Source organism: Macaca fascicularis, chromosome 12 (genome assembly GCF_037993035.2).
Source record: "Macaca fascicularis isolate 582-1 chromosome 12, T2T-MFA8v1.1".
NCBI classification, from domain to species: Eukaryota; Metazoa; Chordata; class Mammalia; order Primates; family Cercopithecidae; genus Macaca; species Macaca fascicularis.
The window spans coordinates 114494433-114513905 of NC_088386.1; the positions used below are offsets into that span (position 1 = coordinate 114494433).

Here is a 19473-nt window from a genome sequence, read left to right on the forward strand (position 1 = left end):
CCAAGTCAAACGAGAGGGGAAAGCTGGGGCAATGCACCCAAAGGTAGTACCTGTGAGGCTGGGGGTGCGTCGAGGGGTTGTGGGCGGGCTCAGTAGCAGCAGGGCGAACTCCAGAAGAGTGAACGCCGAGTGGGCGGATCGCACAGAGGGAGGGGGTGCTAGGGAAAACGGCTCAATTGAGAAGCTACCCCGGGCCGCCTTACCTGCGCCGAAGGTCCGGAGCCCCCAGACAGACCCGCGGAAAGCACGGAGCCCGCGCGGAGAAGGAGGAGCCGGGGGTAATGGAAGTAGGGATACCAAACCCAAAGGAGCGAGGCCGCTAGCTACCCCTAGTCAGGGAGAGCGGCTGATGGCGGGAACTGTGACCACACGCAAACACGCACGCACGCACGCACATTCTACGCGACCAGACAGGCGCGTGCGCGCCAGCCAAAAACTCCGCCCCTCACACGCCCTCGCCCCGCCCCCCAGCACCTAGAGCGGCCTAGCCCGGGCAGCCCCGCCCCAGCCGTGACTGTAGTACGCACGCGCACTTTCCGCTTCACCCGATTTCGAACCCCCCCCAACCATTTCCCTCCTACGCAGCCCAGTCGGGCATGCGCAATAGTTGTCTTCCCGGGACTGTCCATCCTTTCCCGCCGTTCACTGGCCTTTGGAGGAGGGTCAGAGTTCATGCCGCTCTCTGGAAAAATCTGCTGAAAGCCAGGAGTTGCGGGGACTAGTGGTCGTGGACGTCCTTCCGATCCTAAATCTTAAGGGGCAAAGGCCATACTCTGGGACTGTTAACTAGGCCGAGGGCCTGGAGGCGGGAAGAGGATGTGTGGGTGGGGTCAGGGGTGAGAGGTCAGAGGGCCGCGAAGGGGGCGGAGCGAGCCGGAGGCGGATGGCGGCTACGGCGGCTCATTATTTTCCGCGGCAGGGGTGCTGAAGCGGGGACGCGGGTCAGACGCGTCCGGCTGTGGAAGGAGAGCGGCGGCCGCTCACAACATGCACAGCCTGGCGACGGCTGCGGTGAGTGGCTGGGTCCCCAGGCCTGGAACCAGAATCCTTCCTCAGACCCACGTTTCGGCCTTCTCTCCTAGTTCCCGGTGTCGGGTCCCTAGTCTGATTTTTTCTGTACTCAACCTACGAGGCCCCGATTCCCCTCCTCGGCACGCTTTGGTTGTGGTGGAGCCGGCCTGTATTTCCTCGCCGGACGCATCTCGCGGCCTCCAGCGCGACCCATCGCGTTCTTTGCGGGCGCCAGGGCCTGGTCCCGCGCCCGTAGCAGGCCATTCATTGATTTTTTGAGCTGACTAACAGTTTCAGGGCGCCAGTTGTGTTCTGGGCGCCGGCGTCGATGAGGGGAATTCCATGGTCAATCTGACGCGGCTCGCGCTCTCAGAACTCACCGCGTCGCAGCGGGAAGGAAATGGCTTCTAGTTCAAACCACTTGCTTTACTTATGGAAAACCTGAGGCCCGAAGAAGTGCGTAATTTTTGCATCTGATTTAGGTTCTCTGCGTTTAAAACTTTCCTCGACACATCTCGTTTTACCCGCGTGATTTTTTAACGGAAAAGAAAGTGTAATTCAGCTGTCTGAAGTAATCCTACTTCTCTTGGCATTTAAATAAAATCTAGACTCCTTGCCATAGCCTACAAAGGCCCTGTATGATGTGGTCCTTAACCCACGTTTATAATCTCGTTTTATGTCTCCTCCTCAAGCTTCAGCTACACTGGCCACCTAACCCAATGCAACGCGCTTTTCTTCTCCAACATGCACTTTGTGGTCTCTACGCCTAGAGTGAATGTTCTTCTTATCCCTCCTCCTTTACACACACAGCATGAGTGTAATTGGTACCTCTTCCTTGAACTCTCCTTCTTCTCCTTAAACTGTTTATCCAAATCCGTCTTTCTTCAGGTCTCTGCCTGAATCTGTCTGAGTGGCCTTCCCTGACTATCCTTTTCAAATTAGTTCCGCAGCTTCTAACTTTAGTAGAGTACCCTTTACAGCCTTGTTCCCTGTGTAATTATTGTATTCGCTTATTTGTTGTCTGTCTCCTTGAAGGCAGGGACAGGGATCATGTGGGCCCTGTTGACATGGTTTCCCCGGTGCCAGGACAGTTCCTAGTACAAGATAAAGACTGAGATACTTTGCTGCATGAAAGAATATTGAAGGGAAGGTGACCACTGAAAGAACATAGCCATGATGGTGAAAGGAGATCATTTGATTTGAGCACACCTGCCCGAAGACCATTTCTGCTTTTTCTGTTTAACCAAAGGGAAATGATTTAAGGAAAGTGATGTACTGAAATTGTATTATCAGGCAAAATGACGTAATTACTAAATAAAGCACCAAAAATTGCCATGCCTTTAAGTACAAAAAGTGAAAAATTGAGCCAAGTGTGACTAAGCTATAGAAAACTGCTTTTTGAGATTTGATCTCCATCGTCATTCCCAGTGCTGTTGGTATCTCTGCCTCCTATCATAATGTTTCTAAGTGTTTATAACTATTAAATGTAGAGAGTATCTTTTATACCTCAATTAGGTCGTTGCAATTCCCCTAGCTTTTTTGTTCCTTCTCCCAAATTATATATGTAATGTGGGGAACGCAAGTTGAAAGATGAGTGTGCTGCTATTAAGGGAAAGACAGGTTAAATAAGGGAAATTATTCTTTTTTTTTTTTTTTTTTTTTTTTTGAGACGGAGTCTCGCTTTGTTGCCCAGGCTGGAGTGCAGTGGCCAGATCTCGGCTCACTGCAAGCTCCGCCTCCCGGGTTTAAGCCATTCTCCTGCCTCAGCCTCCCGAGTAGCTGGGACTATAGGCACCCACCACCTCGCCCGGCTAGTTTTTTTTTTTTTTTTTTTTTTGAGACGGAGTCTCGCTCTGTCGCCCAGGCTGGAGTGCAGTGGCCGGATCTCAGCTCACTGCAAGCTCCGCCTCCCGGGTTCACGCCATTCTCCTGCCTCAGCCTCCCGAGTAGCTGGGACTACAGGCGCCCGCCACCTCGCCCGGCTAGTTTTTTGTATTTTTTAGTAGAGACGGAGTTTCACCGGGTTAGCCAGGATGGTCTCGATCTCCTAACCTCATGATCCGCCCGTCTCGGCCTCCCAAAGTGCTGGGATTACAGGCTTGAGCCACCGCGCCCGGCCCGCCCGGCTAGTTTTTTTGTATTTTTTAGTAGAGACGGGGTTTCACCGTGTTAGCCAGGATGGTCTCGATCTCCTGACCTCGTGATCCACCCGTCTCGGCCTCCCAAAGTGCTGGGATTACAGGCTTGAGCCACCGCGCCCGGCCCCAATAAGGGAAATTATTCCAAGGTTGACTTGTCCATCTCTCAAAATCTGATTGAGTGTTCTCCAGAATTTTAGCTTTGATACTGAGCCACTCTTTCCCTGTGCCTTCCCAAACTCTGTAGCTATTCCTTTTATTTTCTGTCGCTCTCTAATGCATCTTTTAAACAACCATTAAAGCTGTAGTACATTACTTATAATAAGTACTCAATACATGTTTCTTTAAATTTTCAATGCCTTACATTAATTTTAAAATTTGAACTTTTAGATGCACTTTCGCTTATGATGTTTGGACCTCATAGCAGTTCTGACAAATTCCTTGATACCACTCATTCACTAGGATATATTTAGCTAGTGAGGAAACTAAAACATAAAAAGTTGAACCACCTCATTCTCAATTTTTCATGCCTTCCATTGAACCAAACTGCACTATTCTGATCTGGGTAAAGGGACAGTAATGATACATATAACTCACTGGAATTTGAGAAGCATAATTAATGCATGCAACAGTCCCCAGAATAATCAAAGCCACTTCAGAAGATGCTTACTTTCTGCCTAACAATGAAAGTGTGTATCTGTGCCTTTATCTCTTTTTTTAAATAGTAAGTAAATCATCATTTCAGCTAGGGAGATACAAAGTACTGCCAAATGAGAATGTAAGCCAGGTGTTGTGTACCCATAGTCCCAGCTACTTGGGAGGCTAAGGAGGGAGGATCACTTCAGCCCAGGAGTCCCAGGCTATTGTGTGCTATGAAGGCACCTGTGAATGGCCACTGGACTCTAGGCTGAGCAACATAGCAAGACCTTGTCTATTAAAAAGAGAGAGAGAATGTAGTCACATGTAAATGCAGGATATTATTCAGTAGAAGGAAAACTTGAGATAGTATGGGAAGTATCTTAAATTTTGACTCTTGAGTAGTAGTATGCTAGAAATGTGTAGTAGGCTGTTGTGATTCTTTTTTTTTTTTTTTTTTTTTTTTCAGACGGAGTTTCACTCTTGTTGCCCAGGCTGGAGTGCAATAGCAAGATCTGAACTCACAGCAACCTCCGCCTCCCGGGTTCAAGCGATTCTCCTGCCTCAACCTCCCAACTAGCTGGGATTATACAGGCATTAGCCACCACAACCGGCTAATTTTTCTTTTTTTTTCTTTTTTTTTTTTTTTGTATTTTTAGTAGAGACGGGGTTTCTTCATGTTGGTCAGCCTGGTCTCGAACTCCTGACCTCAGGTGATCTGCCCGCCTCAGCCTCCCAAAGTGCTGGGATTACAGGCATGAGCCACTGCGCCCAGCCTTGCTGTTGTCATTCTTGATGGAATACATCCTAACATCTTCATATATTCATTACTGCCACCATTGAGCATAATTTCTTTTTTTGTCTCGTCTGATAAATAAGGACAGAAATACCACACAGGATTATTCTAAAGATTAAATAAGAATAACAGAATGCGGCCAGGCACTGTGGCTCACGCCTGTAATCCCAGCACTTTGGGAGGCCAAGGCGGGTGGATCACCTGAGGTCAGGAGTTCGAGACTAGCCTGGCCAACATGGTGAAACTTCGTCTCTACTAAAAATACAAAAATTAGCTGGGCGTGGTGGCGGGTTTCTGTAATCCCAGCTACTCAGGAGGCTGAGGAAGGAGAATCGCTTGAACCCAGGATGCAGAGGTTGCAGTGAGTCAAAATCACGCCATTGCACTCCAGCCTGGGAGACGAGCAAGACTCCATCTTTAAAAGAAAAAAAAAAAGAATAACAAAATGCTCAGTGGTTGGCTAGGTTCATTCACTGATATGTTACTTGTTCTCAGACTTCAGCTTTGGGAATTTAATTCTCAAATTAAAGGCTCACACCTATAATCCCAGCACTTTGGGAGGCCAAGGCAGGAGGATCACTTGAGGCCAGGAGTTCAAGACCAGCCTTGGCAGCACAGTAGGAACCTATCTCTACAAAATATGTTTGAAAATTTTCCAGCTGCAGTGAGCCATGATCGTGCTACCGCACTTCAGCCTAGGCAACATAGTGAGACCCCGTCTCAAAGGGAAAAAAAAAAAAAAACCTACAAATCTTTGCATGCCATAGGTATTCTATAATGGATATTATGCTTGTAAAACAACCAGAGGTAAGCCTTTAAGGAGATGCGTTTTTGTTTTGTTTTTAATTTCCCTCTGATTCCCACTGACAATTCTAGCATCCCCAAACACTTGTCTTTCTCTCACTTTCCACCCAACCAGCAGCATCATTAGTTATTTTACATCTTTTTATTGAAGCTGTCATGGACTCCCAGATGCCTTCCTCTTTGGCAAGTAGAAAAAACACTGCACTCTAAAGGATCTAATTCACTTTCTCCTCCCTAGTCTCCTGATGAAGCTTTAGGCAAATTGCCTAACTTATCTTTGCTTACTCACTTTCATTTTTGAAAAGTTATTTTGAAAAAATACATTCTGGGCTGGGCACGGTGGCTCATGCCTGTCATCCCAGCACTTTGGGAGGCCAAGGCAGGTGGATCATGAGGTCAGGAGTTCGAGACCAGCCTGGCCATCGTGGTGAAACCTGTCTCTGCTGAAAATACAAAAATTAGTGTGGTGTCGTGGCATGCACCTGTAATCCCAGCTACTTGGGAGGCTGATGCAGGACAATTGCTTGAACCTGGGAGGTACAGGTTGCAGTGAGCTGAGATCGCACCATTGCACTCCAGCCTGGGCAACAAGAGCGAAACTCCGTCTTAAAAAATAAATAAATAAAATAAAATAAGATACATTCTGGCTCTTATAAAATTGTGAAGGTAAGCTAATTTAGTACTTCCAGCACTATTAGAAAGTTCATTTTCTTGGAATACCGTGCTGACACCCAAATCTACATGTTGATCTCCAGACTTGGGAAAATAATCTCTATTTCAGTCTGATTCCATTCTTTACTTATTGGCAGGAAAATAAACAGCTATTTTGACACTTAAACATAAAGTTACATTGATAATTTGGCTATTTTCTGTTTAAGAAACCATCAACATCAATTTTTTAGTTTACTCAGAGAAGGAAATCATTTTCTTTACCATTTATAGATAAATGTCAATGTGTTTTATTTAAAATAACTTATAAACATCTTTATACTTTTCACATTATGTGTTAAGATCTTTCAGAAATAGAAGACCAACTTAAACTGTCAGTACACTGTGTTTGTGACACTTGGAATTAACCATTGCTAACTTGCTTTGGTAAATGTCTTATCTGTGTGTTAAGCTTTCTTGAGGGGAAAAAAAGGTGTCATTTGAAATACGTTTTCCATATACAAATCATTAAACAGAAAAGGAGGGAGAGTTACTAAATTTTGATAATGTAAAAGTTTTTTAACACACTCATTAAAAGAACAGGACTTTTGACTTTATTTTTTTATTTTATTTTATGTTTTTGAGACAGGGTCTTGCTTTGTTACCCAGGCTGGAGTGCAGTGGCGTGATCTTGGCTCCCTGCAACCTCCACCTTCTGGGTTCAGTCGATTCTCCCACCTCAGCCTCCCGAGTAGCTGGGATTACAGGCACACGTCACCACAGCAGGCTAATTTTTGTATCTTTAGTAGGGGCAGGGTTTCACTGTTTTGACCATGGCTGGCCTCGATCCCCTGACCGCAAGTGATCCACCAACCTCGGCCTGGGATTACAGATGTGAGCCTGTCTCTGTGCCTGGCCAGGACTGTTGACTCTAGCAGGTTACAATTAATAATCTACGGTAATGTACAATAGAGCTTTTTTCTATTCTTGAAAGTGTTAAGGGTGATAACTCATAATCTAAATCAGACTTCTCATGATGATTCTATGTGTCCAGCTATGTAATTGAGCTCACTGTGTATCCAAATCCAGCTGTTAATGAGTTCTGTGCTAAGGCACTATTAAATTTAAGAAAGTTTTGTTGGGTTCTTAAGAGTAATTTCTTCAACTTGGAGGAGTATTTGTGCTTTCTTTCCTTTAGACCAGGTAGAACTCATCGATTCTAGAGAGTGGAGTTTCAGTCTCATTCTGCTATATATTGACTGTGTGACCTTGAGCATGTTAAACCTCTATTAACCTGTTTCCTCTTAGAATTTTGGGAATAAAATGATGTAATCCACAGTGCCTGACACATGGTGTGCTCAATAAATGTTGCTGCCTATTAATAATTTCTGGAAAAGGCAGACCTAATCTATAGTAGCAGAAAACACCCATGATTGCTTCAGGCTGAGTAAGGGGTTTACTGAAAAGGGCATTAGAGAACTCTTTGGGGCGAATGGATCTATATCTTCACTATGGTAACGGTTACTTAGGTGTATAAATTTCTCGAAAATCTATTGAAGTATACAGTTAAAATGAGTTCAGTTTTATTGTATGCAAATTATACATCAAAGTTTATTTTTTTAAAAAAGAGTCGCTTAGGCCGGGCGCAGTGGCTCAAGCCTGTAATCCCAGCACTTTGGGAGGCCGAGACGGGTGGATCACGAGGTCAGGAGATCGAGACCATCCTGGCTAACACGGTGAAACCCCGTCTCTACTAAAAAATACAAAAAACTAGCCGGGCGCAGTGGCGGGCGCCTGTAGTCCCAACTACTCGGGAGGCTGAGGCAGGAGAATGGCGTGAACCCGGGAGGCGGAGCTTGCAGTGAGCTGAGATCCGGCCACTGCACTCCAGCCTGGGTGGCAGAGCGAGACTCCGTCTCAAAAAAAAAAAAAAAAAGAGTCGCTTAGATTAGACTCTCACAACTAAGAACTAAGTAATTTCTAAGATTTTAGAACTGCCTGAGACTGGCAATTATCTAATATAGTTCCTTCAGTTTAACAATGAGAAAATTGAGGTTTGGAAAGTTAAGTGACTTATCCTAGGTCACACAATTCTAGAAAAAGCAAAACTGGGTTTTGAAGCCACTTCAGGCTCCCACGCCAGTGTGTGTTCCAATTATATACTCATGTAGTTACTTGCAAATTGAGGTCTTTCCTGTTCTTCAGCTTGATAAACAGATTCTTAATCCTGGGTACATGGATGCATTGCAGGAACTCTGTGAACTCCCTAAAATTATGTGTAGGTTTTTGTGGTTTTGCAGTTGTGTATTTTTCTGAGGAAAGGATCCACAATTTTCATTTGATTTGATTTTTTTTTTTTTTTTTTTTTTTTTTCTGTGAGACAGTCTCACTCTGTTGCTCAGGCTGGAGTGCAGTGGCGCAATCTTGGCTCACTGCAAGCTCTGTCCCCCTCCCAGGTTTACACCATTCTGCCTCAGCCTCCCTAGTAGCTGGGACTACAGGCGCCCGCCACCACGCCCAGCTAATTTTTTTGTATTTTTAGTAGAGATGGGGTTTCACTGCACTAGCCAGGATAGTCTCAATCTCCTGACCTCGTGATCCACCTGCCTCAGCATCCCAAAGTGCTGGGATTACAGGCGTGAGCCACCACGCCTGGCCTTCATTTGATTTGTTTTTTTTGTTTTTTTTGTTTTTGAGATGGAGTCTGGCTCTGTCGCCCAGGCTGGAGTGCAGTGGCCGGATCTCGGCTCACTGCAAGCTCTGCCTCCCGGGTTTAGGCCATTCTCCTGCCTCAGCCTCCCGAGTAGCTGGGACTACAGGCACCCGCCACCACGCCTGGCTAATTTTTTTGTAGTTTTAGTAGAGACGAGGTTTCACCATGTTAGCCAGGATGGTCTCGAACTCCTGACCTCGTGATCCACCTGCCTCAGCATCCCAAAGTGCTGGGATTACAGGCGTGAGCCACCACGCCTGGCCTTCATTTGATTCTTTTTTTTTTTTTTTTTTTTTTTTTTTTTGAGATGGAGTCTCGCTCTGTCGCCCAGGCTGGAGTACAGTGGCTAGATCTCGGCTCATTGCAAGCTCCGCCTCCCGGGTTTACGCCATTCTCCTGCCTCAGCCTCCCGAGTAGCTGGGACTACAGGCGCCCGCCACCTCGCCCGGCTAGTTTTTTGTATTTTTTAGTAGAGATGGGGTTTCACCGTGTTAGCCAGGATGGTCTTGATCTCCTGATCTTGTGATCCACCATCTCGGCCTCTCAAAGTGCTGGGATTACAGGCTTGAGCCACCGTGCCTGGCCCTTCATTTGATTGTTAAAGGGTCTGTGCCTCAAAAAATGTTAACCTCTGCTTTCTTGGTTGGTATCCTGCAATTATTGTTAATGCTTCAAATAAGGTAATCTCCAGTAGGGAAGTCATAGATGAATTTGCTTGCCTGTCAGTGAGCAATGTGTGCTACTAGATTGAGTTCCATATCAGCCACAGCCTTAGAAATGTATTAGTAAATTAAAAGTTCAAAGAGTTGTAGCATCTGCACTAGGAATCTTTAGAGGTGGTCATTACAGAGTGGCATGAGGAGTAAATCTGCCTGTTGTCTGCCTGTGGTTTCATCAGTTGTTAAATGAGGTTAATAACTACCTTGTTGTGATCATTAAATGAAACCATGTTTTTAAAAAAGGGGAGTACAACAGAACTCTCTCTTCCCTCACCTGCCATTCTATTGCCCACCTCTTTTTAAAAAGATGTGAATTACAGATTCTTTTTTGTGAAAGATGGGCCTAAATAACTCTTGGGATATGGAAGAAGAGTAAGATACATTTTGAGTTTTGGTGTTTTATTTAGGGATGACGTCCAAAATATTTTACCAATCATCTGGTTATATAGACTAATATATAACTCAAAATATAAGAATGTTTTCCCTTTTACTCTCCAAAACAATGAAATTCCTATATGTGTGTTATAAAATTGCTTGTTATATGTCTGTGTGTTTGTATTGGTGGTTCTCACTAAGTAAATTAATGCCCCATCTGATCCATAATGTGACACAGGGAACTATGTCAAACTATTGCACTGACTTCTCTCTGAAAACAACACCTATTAAGTGCTTTGTAATCTCAATAAGTAGAGAATTTCTCCTAACATCAATGCTACTGTTCATGGTACTGAGTGTTCTTTCAGATTTTGTTGAACTACCACCGATAACATTTTACTTACTGTCTGAGATTTTTACGTATTAACTATATTGTCTAGGTCAAGTAATATAATTTATTAGAAAGTCATTTTTAGGCTGAGCACAGTGGCTTACACCTGTAATTCCAGCACTTTGGGAGGCCAAGGCAGGCAGATCACTTGAGGTCAGGAGTTTGAGATCAGCCTGGCCAACGTGGTGAGATCCCAACTCTACTAAACATACAAAAATTAGCCGGACATGGTGGCACATGCCTGTAGTCCCAGCTACTGGGGAGGCTGAGGCAGAAGAATCGCTTGAACCTGGGAGGCGGAAGTTGCAGTAAGCTGAGATCACACCACTGCACTCCAGCCTGGGAGAGAGAGCGAGGCTCCATCTCAGGGGGGGAAAAAAAAGTCATCTTTAGATCAGATTTCGTCTTTCAGGCAGATGAGAAGCTGTATTAGCAAAGCAGAAGTGTGGGCCCTGTTGCCACACTGGGTGGCACACACTGTGCCACACCCTGTGCCACCTGGGTACAAATCCTAGCTTGCCATTTAAATTTTAAATAACTTCTCTGTGCCTCAGATTTTCCTTATCTATAAAATGAGAGTGCTGATAAGTATTATAAGTATTTAGGACAGTGCCTGACAGAGTAAGCCCTGTATGTTTTAAGCTCTCATTTTTATTTTTAAAAAATTGTATTCGTCCCATGACAGGTGGGTATTCAGTTGGTGTAACTTACTACTGCTATTAAATTGGGGGTGAAATTCAGCAGGGATGATGAAAAGGAGGATCCCTACCCTAGATATTTCCTGGCACCAAACTGCCCTCCTTTTGGCTAGAATGACAGCAGAACCCATAACACCAAGCTAGTGCCCATGGGGGCCACATTACCACCCATCTGACATGGTTCTAGCTCTCTTAGAATCAAAAGCACATGGAGGCTGCAGCCCCCACAAATAATCTCACAAATTGGAATACTGCTAGCAGCAGGTGTCCATGGCTTTAGGAACCCATGTACGCACCAGGCATTGGCCTTTCAGAGTGCCCACACCACTGCCAGCAGTGCCATCTTCTCTGCGGGCATCAGGCCAGCTCCAGAAAGAGAATATGTGGGGATGGGGCCTGGTGTTCAGGAGTCATGGTATGCAAATCAGTGGTTACAAGGGCAAAGATGGGGTACAAGATGCCAACTGCAAGTCACAGACTGGCTCTAGTAGGGGTGATGGAGTTTACTGATGGTGGTATCAGTATGACAAGACTTTGGGGAAGATCGACTGGAATGGGTACTGATTAATCAGGATAGGTACTGTATTGCCAGACCAGTGTCTGTGAGGCCTCCTTTAGTTACTGGATTGTGGGGTCATCCAAGAGACTGGGCAGGAAACCTAATGCTAAAATTTTATCTTGTGTTCCTGCTGAGCGTCTAAGGTGATGTAATATTCTAAATAAACACATACCCTATCTTCAGGTAGGAATTACATTTCCAAAAATAGTTTTTAAGTTGAGGGCCTGTTTGTGGCTGCCTAGAAAGGGCAAGTGCCTGAACAACACTGCTTTTGCTGTGGGGAAAGGAGGAAAAAAGCTACCAGATTCCTTCTATCGTATTGTTGCTCTAAGAGCCTATGATTGATTCCTTGAGGGCCATCCCTGAAGGGAGTTACAAAACAGCTTTTAGCAGATTACTGTAAGGCACTCAAAGAAAGCTTAAGCTGCATTGTATTTCAGTCTATTTAGCAGAACACGTTGTGGTTCTTTCTGTCAGGCTAGTGAAATAATAAACATCAGGCTAAGAGCTTATAATCAAGCTTCCATTTTTAAAAGGCCATTATTCAGGTTGGATAGAGTAAATTTGAATCCACTCAAAGTCTATTTTATGCTTAATTCTGTTCTTCAACAAAGGCAGTTCTTTTTGTTCTTTGTCTTTACATCTGTACAATGTGTAGGTCATCATTCTGTCATGCTAAGGTCTATTGGGAACTTGTAAGTACTGTGAGAAACTGTATTATAGTTCAAAAAAGTACAGGAATATGCAACTTCATACCTGGTTAAATTGAGTGAGTTAATTCCTCTGAACATTAGTGATCTCATCTGCAAGTGTAGATAGCTTTTCCCCACCTCCTCTTTTATTTCTCATGGTTGGGGGCAATTACCTGAGAATTTTGGGCTTGGAGATAGAAATCACCAGGAATTTGTTAGCACTTTAAAGCTTAGGGGTAGCCATTATCATTTTTCTAGTCTCCCATCTTGTTTTCCAGATAAGAATAATTAAGGAACTTAACCAAGATCACAAAGATATTTGATGACTGTAGAGAATAATAAAATACTCAGATTTGGGGGGAATATTGTGATTCTTTAGCATAATGATGAAAGCATGCCCTATTAAGTCTGTATTTCCTACATGAGTAAGTAATGAATGGTTCTCAAAGGGATGTAGTTAGATAATATATTGCAGAATCATTAAGAGGGAGAGCTTTTCCAAATTACAGGTTTTCTGCTCAGTTGAGGGGGGATGTCAGAATCACTGGGGAGGGACCAGTAATGGGAAGGCATAATTTTTTTTCTCTCAAAAACTATTATGTGTATATGGTTTAAAAAAAAAAAAAAAAAAGTTTATGCAAAAGGTTTTAGTGTAAACAATGAAAAGTAAGTCTCCCTATAAATCCCCAACCTTAGAGGTAACTACAGTTAACAGTTTTTTATGTGTCCTTCTAGAAATGTTATATGTAAATGTGTAAGAATGTATTTTTTATTTTTATATATGTATGTATTAATGGAAACATTTTATATGCTCTTCTGTAACCCTTTTATTGTTTTTACTTAGTATCAATATTCAGTATATAGAGAGCTGCTGCTTTTTTTAAAGGACTACATAGTATCACATTATAAAGCTGCACCAATATTTAACCAGTCTCTTATTGAGAAGATACTTGTTAGTTTTCTGCTTTTTTTTTTTTTTTTTTGAGATGGAGTCTCGCACTGTCGCCCAGGCTGGAATGCAGTGGTGTGATCTCAGCTCACTGCAAGCTCCGCCTCCCGGGTTCACGCCATTCTCCTGCCTCAGCCTCCTAAGTAGCTGAGACTACAAGGGCACACCACCACGCTTGGCTAACTTTTTGTATTTTTAGTAGAGATGGGGTTTCATCGTGTTAGCCAGGATGGTCTCCATCTCCTGACCTCATGATCCACCCGTCTCGGCCTCCCAAAGTGCTGGGATTACAGGCGTGAGCCACCACGCCCAGCCCAGTTTTCTGCATTTATTTATGTATTTATTGAGACAGAGTCTCACTCTGTCGCCCAAGCTGGAGTGCAATGGTGCCATCTCAGCTCACTATAACTTCCACCTCCCATGCTCAAGCAACTCTAGTGCCTCAGCCTCCTGAGTAGCTAGGAGTACAGGCATGCACCACCACACCTAGCTTTTGTTTTTGCTTTTTTTTTTTTTTTTTTGGCGACACACTCTTGCTCTGTCATCCAGGTTGGAGTACAGTGGCCGTATCTTGGGTCACTACAACCTCCACCTCCCAAATTCAAGCAATTCTCCTGTCTCAGCCTCCTGAGTAGCTGGGATTACAGGCGCCCATCACCACACCAAGCTAATTTTTGTATTTTTAGTAGAGACGGGGTTTCGCCATGTTGGCCAGGCTGGTCTCGAACTCCTGACCTCAAGTGATCCACCCACCATGGCCTCCCAAAACGCTGGGATTACAGGCGTGTGCCACCACGCCTGGCCAGTTTTCTGCTTTTAAAACAGTGGAACAGTAAACATCCTGGTATATCTTTAGCACAGCCCAATTATACCTACAGGATAAATTCCTAAACATGGAATTATCAAAGGGTATGTGTGCATTTTAGATTTTCATCAGTAACTGCCAAAGAGATTGAATAGTTGACATCAAATGTATGTATTTAGAAAAGCTCCCCTGGTATTCATGGAAAATATATTTCCTCTAAAACTCTGTTGCAGGGTAAGACTTGGTTTGACTCTAATAAACTCATATTTACTTTCTTGTCTTCATCTGAAGCCTGTGCCTACTGCACTGGCACAAGTGGATAGAGAAAAGATCTATCAGTGGATCAATGAGCTGTCGAGTCCTGAGACAAGGGAAAATGCTTTGCTGGAGCTAAGTAAGAAGCGAGAGTCTGTTCCTGACCTTGCACCCATGCTGTGGCATTCATTTGGTACTATTGCAGCACTTTTACAGGTGGGTTTATATCCATGATTGGCAGTTCAGTTCTTTTCATTACCCTTGTATATTTCTTTACTTTTGCCCAAATGATTTGAAGACTTTAGGAGGATGATTCTTTAAAAATCTGCATTCGTAAGAACCTATTTTAGAAAGGTCTGAGGTATTCGTTAAAATGCAAATTCTTGGATCCTTACCCAAGAGATTCAATTTAGTCAGTCTGAGGTGGGCCCTCTACTCTATATTTTAATAAGCACTTTCACCACCCCCAGATGATTGTGATGCGGGTGATCTAAGAACTACACTTTGACAGACATAGCTTTAGGAGTACCGTAAGATAAATCTACATGACAGCGGGAGAAAGGTGGAAGGTAGAGTATAAGGACCACAAGGTATAATATATTCCATGGAAAAGAAATGTTTCTTGAGGGTTTTTGTTTGTTTGTTTGTTTTGTTTTGTTTTCTTGAGACGGAGTCTCGCTCTGTCTCCCAGACTGGAGTGCAATGGTGCAATCCTGGCTCACTGCAACCTCTGCCTGCTGGATTCAAGCGGTTCTCCTGCCTCAGCCTCCTGAGTGTCTGGGATTACAGGCATGCGTCACTATGCCTGGCTATTTTTTTTTTTTTTTTTTTTTTTTTTTTAGTAGATATGGAGTTTCACCATGTTGGTCGGGCTGATCTTGAACTCCTGACCTTGTGATCCACCCACCTCGGCCTCCCAAAGTATTGGGATTACAGGCGTGAGCCACCGTGCCTGGCCTGGAAAGGAAATGTTGAAAATATAACAGCGGCCGGGCGCGGTGGCTCAAGCCTGTAATCCCAGCACTTTGGGAGGCCGAGACGGGCGGATCACAAGGTCAGGAGATCGAGACCATCCTGGCTAACATGGTGAAACCCCGTCTCTACTAAAAAAATACAAAAAACTAGCCGGGCGAGGTGGTGGACGCCTGTAGTCCCAGCTACTCGGGAGGCTGAGGCAGGAGAATGGCGTGAACCCGGGAGGTGGAGCTTGCAGTGAGCTGAGATCCGGCCACTGCACTCCAGCTTGGGTGACAGAGTGAGACTCCGTCTCAAAAAAAAAAAAAAAAAAAAAAAAAAGAAAATATAACAGCTGTAGTATTAAAGGTGGATACACTTGTACATTAAATAATAGATAACTAAAGTTCGGTTCAAACCAGAATGGTCACTGTTGGCTAATTAATTGGTATGGCACAATACTGAAATACCTAGGTAGTGGCATGATCATCCATTAACGTATTGCCCCAGATTCCTAATAATTAGATTAACTTTTCAACTCTTAAGTAAATTTACATTCCATCTCTATTGCATTTAGCCAAGAAACTGATCTTTGTTATGGGAATGTTTTTCTATGTAAAAGTTTTACAAATAATGTAAATGGAAAATTGTAGCCGTGTGCAGTGGCTCATGCTTGTAATCCCAGCACTTTGGCAGACCGAGTTGGGAGGATTGCTTGAGCCCAGGAGTTTGAGACCAGCCTGGGCAACATGGCAAAACATCATCTCTACAAAAAAATATAAAAATTAGCCAGTCTTGGTGGTATACCCCTGTAATCCCAGCCTCTTGGGAGGCTGAAGTGAGAGGATCAATTGAGCCCAGGAGGTGGAGTCTGCAGTGAGCCATGATCATGCCACTGCACTCTGCCGGGATGACAGAGTGAGACACTGTCTCAAAAATATATATATATATATATATAAACGGAATTGTATTGAGTAAGTCATTACTTTTTGCCAGATAGTGCATATATTCACTGCTGTTTATACATATCGCCACCCATTGATTCATGTCCTTACTATAGTTACTACCTAATCAGATTCAAACTTCTTTATGAGTCACTGTGGTTGACTTGACACTTTCTGGCCAGCGATCTCATCACTGTAACTTAAAGCAGGATGCTGGCAAAAGGAGGGATTATACAAATTTGAGTATCCCTCAACTGATAGCCTCAGTGGCTGGAGAATATAAGAGGAAGTGTAGATGACTACATTTGCCTCCATAGAAATCTTCCTAGAGACAAATGTAGAAATGTCTTAGCTAGTCTCAGCCAAGTAAGTTTGTGATGAAAGGATATGAGCATTATTTCTACTCCCTCTTTGATGATTCAGTTCTTAAAAGATGCATAGAATTAAGAACTATTTTCTTTGCCTTTTTTTTGTTTTGCTTTAGTACCATGGGAATTAATTTTTAGTTATTCTTTATTCATCTGATGCTGATTTCCATTTTTTAGGAAATTGTAAATATTTATCCATCTATCAACCCACCAACCTTGACAGCACACCAGTCTAACAGAGTTTGCAATGCTCTGGCATTACTGCAATGTGTAGCATCACATCCAGAAACCAGGTAAATGCTTTGGGTTAGTCATTTGGGGGAGCTATACATTGAATATGGTCCTAAACTTTCTCTGAATAATAAAAGGAAGGGCATGCAAGAGAGAGAGAGCAAGCGAGTGTGTGTGTGTGTGTGTGTGTGTGTGTGTGTGTGTGTGTCTCTCTCTCTCTCCCCTGGTCTTCCGGATTCTTGTTTACTTTTACCCAAAGAACTTTAAAGAAACAGTGTTGACGTTACAGGAAAGGTATCAGGCATATAGCTACTTCTCACTCCCTAACCTGTTATTAACACTATGTCATCTGTGAGGCATAGTGCATGGCATATAAGAGGAATTTAGTAAATATTTTTCTAGCACTTTTCCCCAACTGAACCCAGATTTGACTTCAGAATCCTTCTTAACATAGCATTCGCAGTGCCCTCTATAATAGGCGAGATTTGGCATGTGAGTTAAAATATTTTTGCCACCTGTCATATCTGAAAAATTAAGAAAAGGGAAATCCTGTTCAGGAATCTACTTTGTGGACTTCTATGACCCCAAAAGTACTTAACAGTCATCTTACTAAAGCCTTTCCTCTTTATCAAGTTTCCTTATGAAATATGAATGCTAGGTTGGCACTGGCCTTACATAGCTTTAGAGAAGTTACTAAGAAAATTACTTTTAAGCACTTAATAAAAACACAAGAGTACTTTGAGTGTTAAAAATCTTGGGCGTTGGCTCTTCTATAAGGTATAACTATAAATAATATAAAATAATAGACTGGTTTCCATATTAGTTGCCTGACTAAACTGTTTTCAGAATGGTTTGTGTATCTGAAATGCCCTAACAAAGAAAAAAGTATGTGCTTATTAAAGTATAGCAGGTAAGCCTGATAATGGCTGCTTTGTTTTGTTGTCTTGGTTTGTAAGGTTTATTCGACTGCACCTGTGAATACTATTATTCAGTCATAGGTGAGGGAGGTAATTTGGGACAATCTCTGGGACACTTAATAGCATTTTGTGGTCTATTTTTTAAAATCCACAATTGGATATTTTAAGTTAATCAGTTTGTAAGGTACTTTCTGCTGATTACAGGGAAAATCATGTGTTTTCTTAGCCACTGTGACCTGGACTAGGGTTTTCAACTTTTGCACCATTAACATTTGGGGCTGGATGAATCTTTGTGGTGGGAAGGAGAGGGCAGGAGAGGACTGTCCTGTGCATTGTAGGATGTTTAATGGCATCTCTGGCCTCTGCCCACTGGATGCCAACAGTGCTCTATAATCCTGAGTTGTGACAATCAAAAATGTCTTCAGACATTGCCACATGGGGGGAAAATTTACCCCATTTGAGAACCATTGATTGAAACTAATGACCAGTAACATTGTTTCCTAAGGATTCCTTGCTCTGACAATGTTAAGGCCTTACAGAATTAACCACCTAGAAATTTGAAAGTTCAGGATCCTTAGAAATCAACCCTGGGCTGTGAATGTAATTATTGTTTTCTTCCAGGTCAGCGTTTCTCGCAGCACACATCCCACTTTTTTTGTACCCCTTTTTGCACACTGTCAGCAAAACACGTCCCTTTGAGTATCTTCGGCTCACCAGCCTTGGAGTTATTGGTAAGTCATTAGAATTGTTTTGCAAGCCTGAAATACTCACAGTAGTAGTCTAAGTTGGGTGTTTTGTCTTGCCGCTCATGATTTTTGTACACCAGTCATTCATTTTTCTCTTTGACATTGTCTCATTCACTAATCAGTAAGTATCAGGAACATGATGACTCCTATCAGGCACACTTCTAAGTGTTGTTAATAAGGCTTTGAGATCTAACCTTTGGTATTAAATTCAGCATATATGTAGAAACATTTGCTGGAATTGCAGGGAGAGTAAAGCATAAGAACTCGATTCAGTATATAAAGAGTATTATTAAAGGAATAAGAGTTTACATTTGGGACTTGACCTCACCCTCGCCCTCACCTTCGCCCTCGCCCTCACCCTCGCCCTCGCCCTCGCCCTCTCCCTCTCCTGTCCTCTCTTCCTGATAGGGTCTTGCTGTGTTACCCAGGCTGGACTTGAACTCCTAGGCTCAAGTGATCCTCCTGCCTCAGCCTCCCAAGTAATAGGGACCATGGGCACAGGCACACACCCCTGTCTTTTTTTGTTTGTTTTTCTTACTTCTAATACCAGAATGCTTCGTATATCTGAAACACCCTAAGAATGTGCATGTCAAATACACTAAGCATTCTGAAAACCTGTAATTCTCCCATAACTCCAGGAATATGAATCTGTCAGTTCACCTAGTTAAATTTTTTCATGCTCAAGTTAATGTATAAATACATTTACTGTGGGGGTATGGATAAAATACTTTTTACTTAAAATAATATATCAGCAATTTCAGATCTCAGACTCTTCAGACATTAAAAGGAAAGTAAGGGAATACTGCTTACAACTCCATACTCATAAATTTCACAACTTAGATGAAATGAAAACATTCTTTGAAAGATGCTATTTGCCAAATTGCACTCAAGAAAAAACAGGTAAGCTGAATAGTTTTATATCTATGAAATACATTGTTTTTGTAGTTGCAAACCTTCTAACATAAAAATGGCTCACCTGTCTTCACTAGTAAATTTTACCAAATACATAAAGAAGAAATAAACCAATTCTACAAAACTTTTCCAGAACATAGAAAGGAGGGAACATTTCTCAACTCTTTGTGAGACCAGCATTAGACTGTTAATAAAACCAGACAAGCTGAGTC

The 19473-nt window shown here is 43.1% G+C and overlaps 2 protein-coding genes across 13 annotated transcripts in view; one reads left to right on the forward strand and one right to left on the reverse strand.

Moving 5' to 3' along the window:
* USP37 (ubiquitin specific peptidase 37) overlaps positions 1-379 on the reverse strand; it is a 121260-nt gene extending 120881 nt beyond the window's left edge. For 4 of the 5 annotated variants that reach the window (XM_074010123.1, XM_045367711.3, XM_045367708.3 and 1 more), the window contains exon 1: positions 204-379. The gene's annotated coding sequence lies outside the window, so the exon portion shown is untranslated. Of the gene's footprint in view, positions 1-50 lie in introns of all 5 variants that reach the window. The other variant, XM_045367710.3, reaches the window with a different exon arrangement.
* A 486-nt stretch (positions 380-865) lies between these two features.
* The window catches only part of CNOT9 (CCR4-NOT transcription complex subunit 9), a 30919-nt gene continuing 12311 nt past the window's right edge, over positions 866-19473 (forward strand). For 3 of the 8 annotated variants that reach the window (XM_015432083.4, XM_074010150.1, XM_074010149.1), the window contains exons 1-5: positions 866-1011; positions 6840-6991; positions 14226-14405; positions 16633-16748; positions 18225-18334. In XM_015432083.4, coding sequence (XP_015287569.1) covers positions 14364-14405; positions 16633-16748; positions 18225-18334 — 268 coding nt within the window. In that variant the 5' untranslated portion in view covers positions 866-1011; positions 6840-6991; positions 14226-14363. Of the gene's footprint in view, positions 1468-6839; positions 6992-14225; positions 14406-16632; positions 16749-18224; positions 18335-19473 lie in introns of all 8 variants that reach the window. The other 5 variants (XM_045367713.3, XM_074010147.1, XM_005574286.5 and 2 more) reach the window with 2 other exon arrangements.